This window comes from Pteronotus mesoamericanus, unplaced genomic scaffold (assembly GCF_021234165.1).
Source record: "Pteronotus mesoamericanus isolate MK-2021 breed Mesoamerican mustached bat unplaced genomic scaffold, CSHL_Meso_final contig_52, whole genome shotgun sequence".
In the NCBI taxonomy this organism is placed as follows: domain Eukaryota; kingdom Metazoa; phylum Chordata; class Mammalia; order Chiroptera; family Mormoopidae; genus Pteronotus; species Pteronotus mesoamericanus.
In genome coordinates this window covers 11,451,736-11,465,005 of record NW_026555189.1, presented here as the reverse complement: position 1 = coordinate 11,465,005, position 13,270 = coordinate 11,451,736, and the positions used below count along the sequence as shown (strand labels likewise).

General features: G+C 30.3%; 1 protein-coding gene across 6 annotated transcripts in view; it reads left to right on the top strand.

Moving 5' to 3' along the window:
• Nucleotides 1-13,270, top strand: part of NFAT5 (nuclear factor of activated T cells 5) — a 121,121-nt gene that overhangs the window by 56,859 nt on the left and 50,992 nt on the right. For 5 of the 6 annotated variants that reach the window (XM_054579253.1, XM_054579252.1, XM_054579250.1 and 2 more), the window contains 2 exons: nt 7,531-8,089; nt 12,737-12,929. In XM_054579253.1, coding sequence (XP_054435228.1) covers nt 7,531-8,089; nt 12,737-12,929 — 752 coding nt within the window. Of the gene's footprint in view, nt 1-7,006; nt 7,069-7,530; nt 8,090-12,736; nt 12,930-13,270 lie in introns of all 6 variants that reach the window. The other variant, XM_054579254.1, reaches the window with a different exon arrangement.

The window sequence follows — 13,270 nt, the reverse complement described above, 5'->3', positions numbered from 1 at the left end:
AAACTAAACAAATGATATCCTTAAAAAATAAATAAATTTCTAATAACATCACCCTTGTAACCAGACAATAATACCAATTTTTCCTTAATGTTACTATAAACATAAATATGTAAAACACTTAACATTACCTGACAATTAGTGACCATTCAGCAAATGTTGACCTTTTTCCTATAAGTTTCTCCTTTCATTTGTTAATAACATTTTAAAAGATAGATCTTTTTATAAAAATAATTTTTTAACCTTGTTTTTCTTTTTTATTTTCATTTTTACTGAGTCTGTTTTTGATCTTATTTTGAAGTTTTGCATATCAGTCAAGATATAGCCACACACATGAGGCATGGGATTTATTTTCTGACTTATTTTACATTAATACTCTTTATATGGGAACTCTTGTAAAAGGAACATTGTAAGATGAATCTTAGAGAAAACAGGCAGTTCGCAAAGGGATGATTCTGTAAAGTTGACTAAGAATTCTTCTAGAATTCTCTTCTCACTCTTTTTTGTAATGAAATAGATGTGCATGGTCAGTTATCAAAACTTCTGGTAGAACAATTTATGACTTTTTTTTGTCTAGACTATTTAGTCTGTGATTGGATCTAATATACACTCCAGTCCAGACCCATGTGTAAAGCCTGATTGATTAATGAAATTAGAAGGTATTAATCATACAAATACTATTTTTCCTTTTTTGGTCACCTCTAAAAAAGGAAATGTAAAGACATTGAACTAGTGTTGGCACGTTTACCTTTATTATTTATAAGCTATTTTTAAATGCATTATATGATGAACCATTGAAGTGATACTCAAATAGCATTCTCAGAACTTTTCCTCTACAGTTTTTAAGTTAATGTAGTGATAATCTCTGTTTTGTCTTAAAGTAACATTGCGTTTCAAGTGGTACAGAGTTGTCCTTTTTTTATTTTTTAACTTGAACTTCCTGGGTTTTGGCAATGTAATAAATTTAGTTACCAGCTAGTACAATTTTTATATAACTTTTATAAATGTTATGAGTTATTCAGTTTCTGATAGAGTAAGCACATTTTTATATTACCTGCCTCTATAGATTAGCATTCCAGAACTGTTCATAGATTCTCAACCATTCTTTTGTGTTTAAATTATTTGAGGTAGAGGATTCTTCTCGGCTTTAGTCTGTTCACACAGTGTTAACAGTAATGCTACCCTGTAGTACTTAAATGGCTAGATGGCAGAAAACATCTTTTTCTTCCAGTAGGAGGGGATTTAAAAAACAAATTCTAGCCCTGACCAGTTAGCCCAGTTGGTTAGAGCATCATCCTGATACACCAAAGTATGGGTTCACTTCCTGGTCAGGGCACATATAAGAAACAACCAATGAATACATAAGTAAGTAGAACAACAAAGTGATGTTTCTCTCTCCCCCTGCCCCACCCCCAACTCCATCTCTTGCTCTCTAAAAACAATAATTTTTTTAAATTCTATAATATGTACCTAATACATTTTACATTGTGGCTAGATACTTTGGCTTGAATAGGACAAAAGATATATTTAAAACATTGCTCAAAGTGTCAGGACACTTAGAAATTTTGTAAGCATTTTTCAGAAAACATTTAACAAATATGCAAATATATTAATGTCACACTGACAAAGGAAAAATAATTTTAGGAGAATTCAAATTAAAAATGGGAGAGTAATTATTGTGTAGTATTAGAACTCTTCCTGGAAGTTTTATGGACTGGGAAAGAAAAAGATGGTCTCTAATAAATCAGTAACAAACTTTCCACCTTCAGCAATAGTGCTATTTAAAAAAATAGAGCCTATGGGATCAGACATTTTATGCATAGTAGCATACCTAATTTAGAAGTGTAAATTGGTAACTTTCTTGAAGGGGGATGAGGAAATATGTGGAAATTGGCCTGAGAAATGAAGAGACTCTTTAACTGCTAAAATGTAAATATTTTTTACTGTTTTAGTGTAGACTCTTCCACTCTTTAAGGGAATTTGGGTAAGAGGACAGCCTCAAACCACCTGTATGAGAGAACATTCTGGCTTACGGATTAGATTGCATTAGTAAACTGAAGAACAGTTTGGTGAATGTGAGTTAACAAAAATTTTGGATAAGAAATTTCTCCATTTGCATTTATTTGGATGTGAATAATTTAATTTTTAAAGTTTGTTTTAAAACACTGCTTATTGTAGCGTGTAAATTTATGTTGGGTGGGAAAAGTACAAATGGGAACTTGAAAACTGTTTTAAACATAAATTAAGTGATCGACCCTACAATTTTTGTTTTTTGGGGGTTTTTCTGTAAAGTAATCTGGATTGCTTATTTTATATGCTGGGATGCTAGTTGTTTTTTCTATTAATACACTTAACTTGCATTCTAGCTTCGCCATTCAGAGACAGGCATCGTGTGGTGGGTTGTGTGACAGTGTCTGTCAATAGTGAAGACAAATAGTGCCAGAGACACTTAACCCATCCAATCTCACCCAGGGTATAGGTCGGTTTTCAGACTTCTTCATGTCTTTTTTTCTTTCTTTCTTTCTTCTTTCCTTCCTTCCTTTATTTTTTCTTTTTTGTTTTTTTATTTTTTTGTTTCTAAATAGTGGATTGATACTGATTGAAACTAAAACTTTTGGTAAAGTTTTAAACTTTACATTAAAACTGTAAGAAGAAGAAGAAAGTAGAAAACGAAGGTTGGCATGTAAGGTGTTGATAAAGCAGGTTTGCAGCCACTTTGTGTGTCCTAGATTTTTCAATCCCTTGGCAGCATGAATGTTGGCCTTATAATTTTTTCTTTCAATATCTTTCTTCTTTGATGTGAAAATATATCCTTGTATCTGATAACTTTTATCAGACAAGATATTTAGATCTAAAGCTATTGTTACCAGAAAGAAAAACAAAATGCGTAAAAACAGTAACTTTGGTTGAACAGTGTTTTAGACCAGAAATTGTTTCTAAACATCCTGTGTTGCTTTTTATGATTATTTTCTGAGCAGTCAATAATTTAATCTTTCTCCGTTCCACTATTGGTTCACTCAGTACACTTGCAAAACTTTATGGCTTTTGTTTTACTGACTTTCTTAGGAAAATTGACTGATTTTTACACTGATGTTGAAAAGCTAGGGAACACATTTTTTTCTAGGAAGCTTAGTTAAATGTAATTTCTGTCATATATTTTAAATCAGTAAAAGGTATTTGCTTCTTCTGAGAACTTTAAAGAATGTATCTAATTTCAAAGATTTCTATAAAAAGTTTGGTTAGTTCCATATAAAGTATCATCTCTTTTTTATGGTATTCTAAGCACTAAAATTATACAGTAATTAACCTAGAACTAATAATTCTTAATTTTAAAATATAGTTTAAGCAAGGAATATATAAAATCTACATGGGTTTCTATATGTGGTACCATTTAAAAATCCATTTTCGTTCTTCTAAACAAATTAATAGTATTTACAAATCCTGGGTTATCCATGTAGATATTATCTGCCACTCTTTTTATTCCAACTGTGTTGACTATTCATAGTAAACCTTAACAAACCCATTTTCTTAAAATAAGCCATATGTCCAACTTGAGTTCACCATCATTACTAGCATTTTATCCAGTAATTGACTACTCGTAATAATAGAATTATTAGAACACTATAGATATGATGCTTCCTTTCATTTATGTTTTAGAACTTATTCTTTCAAGATTATAAATTTATATTAATAAATTGTAGAAATTGTTTATATTTTTTCCCTTTGGTTTGCTGTGCTTTCTGTGGTCACAGAAATTACTGTGGAAAAATAAAATTTTTCTAGATTCAGAAATAACTTTTTCATAAAAATACAACAAAAAAATTATTTACACATTACTTAGGTGAAAGAATAAGTTTAAGAAAAAAATTTAAGGAAAACTTCAGTCTTAGGGATTGGTACGGGATTTAAACAAAATTATAAAGTTATAAAATAGATACATTACAATTACTTAGTGAGATAATATAATCAGTTACTAAAACATTTTTTATGTTGGAGTTTTTATATATTAATATGCAGCAATTAAACATAATCTCTACATTCCTAATAGATAAAAAAGGAGACTCAATACCAAAGGGGAAGTAGTTAGCATATTTTGTTTATAAGAACTTATAAATAAAAAAAGAATGTATACATGAAGCAGGATTGCATTAGCATTTTTGTTCTATATAATGTCAATTAAGTTTTTCTTGCTATTTAATGATATAGTGACCTTAGGTACATTTATAATATTTCTATGACTGTTCTTTAGTGCTTTTCTTGGAAATGCTTAGAAATGACAAATTCGTGTTTAAAAATCTAAAGTGTTCTTGATGTTATGCATTTATTTTTAAGAGATAATATTAAAGATTTTTTACTCTTAGTAAATTTATAGGTTAGTACACAAGTAGGTAATTTAGCTTATATGTAGCTTCAAGAAAGTTATTAGAGCTCTTTTTGTAGAAATGGTGAATAAATTACCTCTAAATTCTTGCGTTACTTTTAAACCTTTCCACACTCTCAGTTAATGCTATTATAGCAATATATAGTCTAAGTATTTTGAGTATTAAGTCCTTTTTTTAATGAACCTGATGTGTCCATTATGACACATTGGTACATTTATTTGCAAATTTAATGTAACTCAGCACCCATGTCAAATATTGGCTTCTCATAAATTAATTTAATAACAAATAACTTGCAAGGCATTATGGAGGTGTTGGAAAGGTCTCAGATGAGAAGGAGATTGTCCATGCTTTCAAGGGGCTCATAGTCTTATCCTCCACCACTTCATCTGTCATTATTAATACACTTAGGTGATGTCTTGCTAACCAGAATATAACATCTTTATGTGAAAGATTTTAAACACCATTATAATCATCATCAGAGCAACACTGATACTGTGGTAAAGAGTTTTGTAGTTTTTTAAAAAATCTCATTTTTATAGTCTTAAAATGAGTATAATCTTTGTAATTTAAGGTCAGAATGAGCTAGGCTTTAAAAAATAATGCTATTTTTCTAATTAAAGGATGCTTATTACTACTGTCTTTTGACAGAATTTATGGTTTCATTTTCCTAGTTTTGTGCTAATGAACTTTTTTATTTAATAACTATATCCAGGAAACTACAGGTAAAATACAAAAATTGTGTGTTAGGTATCCAAAGAAATGTGTAGAATATTTTAATTTATGTAGGGTATGAGATCACAGTTTGGCATACCTGTCCCAGAACAGACATTTATGTATGAATATATAAACTGGGTTATATAAACATGATTGTTTTGATAATGTTTGCAAGATAAACTCATATAGTATACCTCAAAGAGCAATGCTAGGTTTTATCTTGCAGATTAAATTTATAAACACCACATAACTTATTTTTGAGTGTCCATTTGCTTTTCACCTGTACTTTCTATCTGTCAAGGACAGGAATCCCTGCGATGTTCATATTCTACATTCTCATGCATGGTACTTAGATTCAAAGAACATGGGTGGGTGAAGGCTGTTTATAGAAATGCAAGTTCACAGCATTCATGCTGCATGCTCTGTGTGTTCCACTACAAATATTGCATGCTGCATACTTGTATTTCTCAGAAAATAAAGAACATGGGCTTATACACACATAAAAATTTCGTTTCATTTTTGCCAATAGTTGGAACAGATGGAGGAATGTTAAACATAATACCTTTTCTAATTTTTTTCTAAAATGAATTCTGTTGTATTTTTCAAAAAACAAGGAAAAAACTTGTTATTTAAACCCAAAGTGGCTACAAATCAGCTCCTAAACTGTCACTGACATTAGCATCTAGATTTTGTAGTTTTTATAAATCTTTTAAAATATTTATTTACTAAGAAAACATTGCATTAATGCATGATACAAAATTGATAAATTTTTCTTTAAATTGGAATGCAGTTTAAAGTGACTGAATTTTCCAATTTCAGCTACTGAATTTGACAAGGATACAAACTGGAAAATGGAACTGGTATCTTCTAATTGCTCTAGGTTCTTTGACTTTATCAGTAGTTGGGAATAATCTCTCCATGTGGCATTACATAGATCACATTATTGATGATAATACTAATTACTATGCTCTTTAGCCTTAAAAATAATGAAAAATTATGAGTGAATTTAGTTCTTTCAAATGATCTAAGTATTTTGGTACATGTTTTCATTTAAACAAAAAAAGAGCTTTGGCATTTGGTTTTTGATTATCTAAACATAGTCATTCTTACATTTCACTCTTTATATAATAATTGATATGAATGTTACAATTCCAATAACTTCATATCACAATTTTAAGTTTCATCATACCACTTTAAAACAGTGGCATACTTGGCTATAGATAACAATTAATTTTAGATTTAAACATACCTTTTAATTGTCTGTTATGATACCTATTTATTTTTCAATGAGCTGTTCTGCAAGTTGCCACACATTTGAAAGGATCTATTTAAACCTTTTTTTGCTAAGCATAATAGATAAATGGTTTTATAGAAGACCTTTTTGTAGGAACTCATCCGGTGATCTCCAGAGACTTTTCCTGCTTAATCCTTGTTGTTAGATTCCAGCCAATAAAATTTACTATTACTCATATTAAGAAATTCCTTTAATAGTTTAAATAAAGCAAACCCTTTAAAGAGAGAGGACATGAACAGTGGTAACCAGTTTATGAGCATAATCAAGTACTTTGTACAAGAAATCCATCCACTGATCAGTCCTTACTCTGCTTTTCATTCTCCCATTTAGGATGGATTTATTTATTTTAGAGATCATGGTTTTGAACTGCCACTTGAACTTCTGGAGACCCTCAGTAGTTAACTGCTTATCTTCTACAGCCCAGCATGTTCCAAATCAAGCCTTTTTTACTTTTATTCTTCTAGATCATACCGACAAGAATCATAGTGATGGTACCAGTTCCATTTGCCTCCAATTCAGTTGATTATATATATTTTTCTCTTTATTTCTCATTTTATAATTGATATCTGGAATAATCAGCAGCTCTTTTCTCATTTATTTTCTCATATTTTTATTCCAGGATTTGCCTCTGAAGCAGGGAGTGTCTGCATTAAAAATGACCTGTAGTTCTCTGCTTCATAGGTTAGAAACTTATTTTAATATTTTGTGGCTAAGCACAGTCCCACTTTTCAAATTCTGTAATAAATGATTTAATTGGCATTGAATGTGGACCACAAGCATATATTTTATATTGGGGTTTTCTTTATTACTTTAAATGATTAAAATTCAACAGAATATCCAGCTGAGGCAATAAAAGCTTTATTCTTGCTTTACAGCTTAAAACATTAAATTAGATTTTTTTTTAAAAAAAAATCTATCAATTATAACACAAGTAACATCATGCTATTTGGGCATTTTTTTAAAAAAAAAGAATTTCTTAGGCCTTGTATTGTTTGAAGAATTTATATTCTAAAACTTAACCAAATTCCAACTATTCATTTTGGGGAAAAATAATCAGTTCACAAATTACATTTTCAATGGGACTGCTAGCCAGCATAGGTGAAAATATGTACAGTGTATTTACTCTTAAATTGTACACTGCAGATGCTTCTTCAGCTCCCTCCTCTTCCTCCATGGGCGGTGCTTGCAGCTCCTTTACCACCTCTTCCAGCCCTACCATTTATTCTACCTCAGTCACCGACAGCAAGGCTATGCAAGTGGAGAGCTGCTCCTCAGCCTTGGGGGTAAGTAACAGAGGGGTAAGTGAAAAGCAGTTAACCAGTAACACAGTTCAGCAGCATCCATCAACACCGAAGAGGCACACAGTCTTGTACATCTCACCACCACCTGAGGACTTGCTGGATAACAGTCGGATGTCCTGCCAGGATGAGGGGTGTGGATTGGAATCTGAGCAGAGCTGCAGTATGTGGATGGAGGATTCCCCCTCCAACTTCAGTAACATGAGCACCAGTTCCTACAATGATAACACTGAGGTACCTCGTAAATCACGAAAACGAAATCCAAAGCAGAGGCCGGGGGTCAAACGACGAGATTGTGAAGAATCTAATATGGATATATTTGATGCCGACAGTGCCAAAGCACCTCACTATGTGCTTTCTCAGCTTACTACGGACAACAAAGTCAACTCAAAAGCAGGAAATGGGTTGGTATTCACATTTTTTTAAGTTCTATCACCATTATGCAGAACAAACAAAAAATCAGTCCCCACTTAGTTGCTCAGCTCAAGTTTGCATATAAAGCAAAGATACTAATTTTATCATTGAAATAACTGAAAATTTTAACTTAAAATTACCATTTCATTAAAGAAAAAGGAAAATATCAATAGATTTTAGCAATAGGTATTTTATTATGGGTATGATTAAGTAGTATAAAATAAAATAATCTGTTTTTGAAATAACTTAAATTTCAAATAGATTTATATTTTAAAAATAATTAGCATGTAATGTCTCTAGCTAAAATGACTTACAACGTTCACAAAGGGCTACTTTGTGTTCTCTTCCATTTTGTCTCTCCATATGGTTCAACCCATGTCCATTTTTGAGGATTTTAGACTTTTTTTATTTCATGAAAATAAGGAAAAACTAAATTGATGGCTTAATTTTCATCCTTTAGATTTATGTATTTATTTTACGCTCTTTTTGGACACATTGCATTGATTTGGGATTAAAAACATACATCATTAATTTTTTTTCTGTGATTCTGGGTTATGTATTTGAAGGGTGATAGAACAGGATCATGGTACATGTTTGAGTTTTCATTCATTTCTGCCAGTTCACAACATTCACTAAATATATTTCTGTAACTATATTACAGAATATTCACTGCTATCTAGTACAGAATACTATGAATTATTTTTAACTTTTTAATTCCTTTAGTACTTTTATTGTAATATTTAATTGCTAGACTTTTTAATTAAAATTTCCTATAGTATATTAAACATAGTTTGATAAAATTTAACACACTGGATTTTGAGAGATTTTTTGGGGGAGGCAGGGTATGGTCCTTTAGTTGACCCATGATCTATAATTTCAGGTTGTCACAAAAAGTGATGGAGAAACTTTTGATTGGTTTACTGTATCATGACATCATTGATATCTTTCGAGTAGTATAATGAGTATTTTTTCATGTATATTAAATTTGTCCTTAAATATCCTCTCAGTACATTTTTAAGCTAATGCCTACCATTTAAGTAATAATTGCTCTATGCTACTTGTTTCTCTACTCTTATTTAAAACTAGGGTGATGCAGTTAAGTGAAAATGCACATTTAACTGTGTTTTATTTTTAGAAAGTTCAGATTAGGAAATTGTCTAAAACAAGTTAAAATGTTACCATTAGTGGATTCAAGAATTCCAGAACATATTTGCAAAACTGTTACCTATATAAAAATGCTCTGAAACATAGTAGCACAGATCTAAAAGACTCATATATATCTATCATTAAATACAAGTATGTGTTTATTTGACCTTCAGTGGAAAAAGGGGTGTCTTTTTAAGTTCTAGGAGAGAGAATGCTATTTTTATACTGAAATAAATGTTAAAGTTTCAAATGAAAAAAAACAAAATTTTGACTTAGACAACACACGTGGTTTTCAGTTGCTATTAAAGAGATATCTTGACCTACATCTTTTCTGTTCTCCTTTTATATGATAGATATCTTTTTGTATGATAGATCTTAGAAATGATTTGAGGTTACCCAGGGAAAGTATAATAACATTTGTCAAGACAAAAGTCTCTCATGAAATAATTCATGGAACAGAAACTCATCAAGCAGGAGAAGAAATGTCCAGCTTCTTAGGTAATGAAAAATATTTTATTTTAGCATTTGGAAATGATGGAAGAAGTTTAAATTTTGCATTATTGAGAGCCATGTCAAGGAAAGAATAAAACCATATGTAAATATATAGAATATAGGCCTTGAAGACAGTTATTGAGAGGATCTCAAGGCAAAGTCCTAAATTCTTCAACAAATGTTAAAAACATGAAAGATATTCAAAAATGTTTTGAGAGATAAGGTATGTAGCCTTAAATGTTCCATAAAATTACAATTTATGTAATGCTAAATTACAGAAAATGTACTCTCAAATATGTTGTAGTACAACAGTTTATTGATCTGCAAGATGGAAATAGCATTTTTGTATAATTAAAATGTTATGTAAAAGGTAATTTACTAAGAAAACAAAACCATTAAAAAAACTATTCAGTATTTAAACATTCCTAGCCATATCATTCTTAAATTCTTCAACTAAATGTCCTGAGAATTATTAGCTTTTTGTCTCCTTTAGAGAGTCCTAGAAATTAAGATATTATATTATCTGGATGTGAAACCTATTTTAAGCTTTTTGTAGTGAAAATTATTTTTGTACCATAAAAACCAGAAGGATACGCAGTTCAAGGGAATTAGAATGTCATTTTAAGACTGCTGAACAGAATATGAAAAGAAAATGGATTTTCTTTTTAGATGTCACTTAGAAGTCAAATCCATACAATAAAATTGCTACTCTCTTGTTTTTTTCTTAAGCCATCATGCTTAAAAATTCGTAATTTGAATGACTAAGAATTACTTGATGTTTTCAATAGTTTTACATGTCTAGAGATATAAATATTTATGTATTTTATTTTTACATTTAAACCTAGAGAATAAAAATAATTTTAAGGGCTTTTTAAAGTAGCATTTCATAAATTACTTAATTACATATGCTGTTCTTCTTTAAACCCTAATGTGCCCTAATGTGTATACTTTGTCAACTCACTGAATAGTCTTCATCCAAAATGAAATCTTTTTTTTTTACTTAAATAGTAAAACTCATTATCAACCTGTCTCATAAATATTAGAATAAGTGAATATAAAAACCATTATCTTGCCAAATTAATTTATATGCTAGATTTTCCTTGTATTTCAAACTAAAGTGTTCCTTTTTCTATTATAAAATAATAGATATTAATTAAAAATATTTCAAAAATGCAGAAGTAGAAGAAAATAAATAACCCATAATTTAGTCACTCACTACAACTGCTATTCAGTGCATATTTATGAGATGTTTTTATATTAGTTTCAGTAAGTGAATATTTTTGCTTTCATTTTAAAATGAGTAAAAAACAATATCATTATAGAAATTCATAAGTATGCACATTAAATTCAGAGCAGGTGTTTGCATTTCTACTCAAAATGATGAAAAAAATAGAATTTATTGCCCATTGTTCCAGCTTCAACTTGATACTTTTGTTCATAAAATTGAACAAATTGTTCTTCTAGAGTCTTTTAAATGACTTACTCAGGTAATCTGACTTAATTATTGAATGCCAGTTAGGATCCAGTGCTTTCTCATCTTACTATGAAGCTCCTTTTTTCCTCTTCTTTCTTTTCTTTGTCCCTTTCTTCTTCCTATTTGCCTTTAACAATGAATATTTTTTTCAGCGCCTTCTCTTTAAGGATTGTGCAAGTTTCAGGGAATATGAAGATAACTGAACCCTACTTCTCTTCAAAACTCTTCCTCTTACCCAGTCAGTCTTACTGCATTCCTTTGTATCCCTTCTTTCCTCCATTCTTCTATCCTTTTCTGAGCCATAGGTTGTACTCTCAGTGGAACCAGGACTGGTTTTGTTATTGATCACTTGAGGCAACAACTTGGTTAGAGGTGGAGGGGTAAACATTAGAGCCAGCTTTAAGGCTACTTAGCCACCTTTGCTCCTCTATGTTTGAAGTCATAATATTCCTCCTGGGGCCTGTTTATGTTTGAAGGAAATTTTGTCCACAGTCCTCTCTTGGCTTCTGTACCATCAATGTGAGTGTAAACTTAAGACTGGGAGGGTCATACAGAAAGCATTACAGGCCCTAACTCTATTTTTAAATGTGTATGGATAATTTCAAAACTATTTGGAAACTAATATTATTAGTTCAAACTAATACTATAATATTATTATAAAATAATATTGTTTTCAGTTTATTTTTACCATATATTTTCAGTGCCTCAGATTAAATTTGTTTACTGAAGTCCTAGACACCATTCGAATTATTTTTCTTTGAGTCCATATTCCACACAGAAAATGAATGATAAGCAAAATAAATGTTAGAAACACAATGTTTAAAAATAAGTTAGATTGCCTATCTGTAAAGCCCAGATTATAAAATTTTTATGTGCTGAGACCTTTAATTATTTAACTAATCACAAATAAAAATACTGTAAAAAAAATTACACTTATGGGAAAATTTGTTTAGAGTAAAGCTAATTACCAACAAAAATTAAATCACCAATTTTTTAAATTATGATTTTCTCAGTTTGATGTCCTGAGAAAAATATTCAAAAGAATATTCTACATGTACCTTCAGTTATTTTTTAAAGGCCTTTTGTTTGTTTTTTGTTTTGTTTTGCAAGTCTGATTTAAAAATAGTGGTAGTTAATCTTGTAGCTTTATATAACACTCACATATATATGTAATTTTAAAAATTTATTTTGAATGAAGTACAATGTGAAAGGTTGAGAGTGACACTAGCTATATTCTTTCCTGTTATTCCCAGTTTATTGCATTCACTCTTCCTTCCTCCTACCACGCATTCTTTGTCTTCCCTTTCTTTTACTTTCGCATTATTAAATTTTATTACAAAATTTAAAAGTATACTTTGTAATAGAATGTATCTTCCATTAGACTTTATTTGATTTTGTCAGTAAGATAATCCATTGTTTTTAATGTTACTACCTATTCTGTTTCTTCCTTTATCTTAGATGACTTTTGTAAAAAAAAAAATAACACGTTTTGATGCTTTTTCCATGTTGTGCTTTGACTTCTCAGAACAATGGAAAACCAAAAAGGAACTGGAGTAAAGAAAAGCCCTATGTTGTGTGGACAGTATCCTGTTAAAAGTGAAGGAAAGGAGCTGAAGATAATTATACAACCTGAGACCCAGCATAGAGCTCGGTACCTGACTGAAGGTAGCCGTGGCTCAGTGAAGGATAGAACACAGCAAGGCTTTCCTACAGTAAAGGTAGCGGGTTCTTTTATTTAGCAATATATAGAAGAATTTATTCTAGTTTTACTTATTTGTTATTTTGCTTTTAACTAGCAAAAACTGCCTGGAATAGAAGGATAGACTTGCTAGCTATATTTAATAGATATTAAGTAAGAGTCTGACTGAATCATAAGCCAGATATTGTTACTTTGATATCATTTGAATTTTAGATTAAATGAAAGGAGGGATGAGAATGTGTTCTGATAAGAAAAATATCTGGAAATTATGACTTATCTTTCTTTTTTACTTGACATTAGTAATGACTATATTAGATTATTCCCAAATTTTAAATTTAAGAAGAAATTTTAAAGTGAATT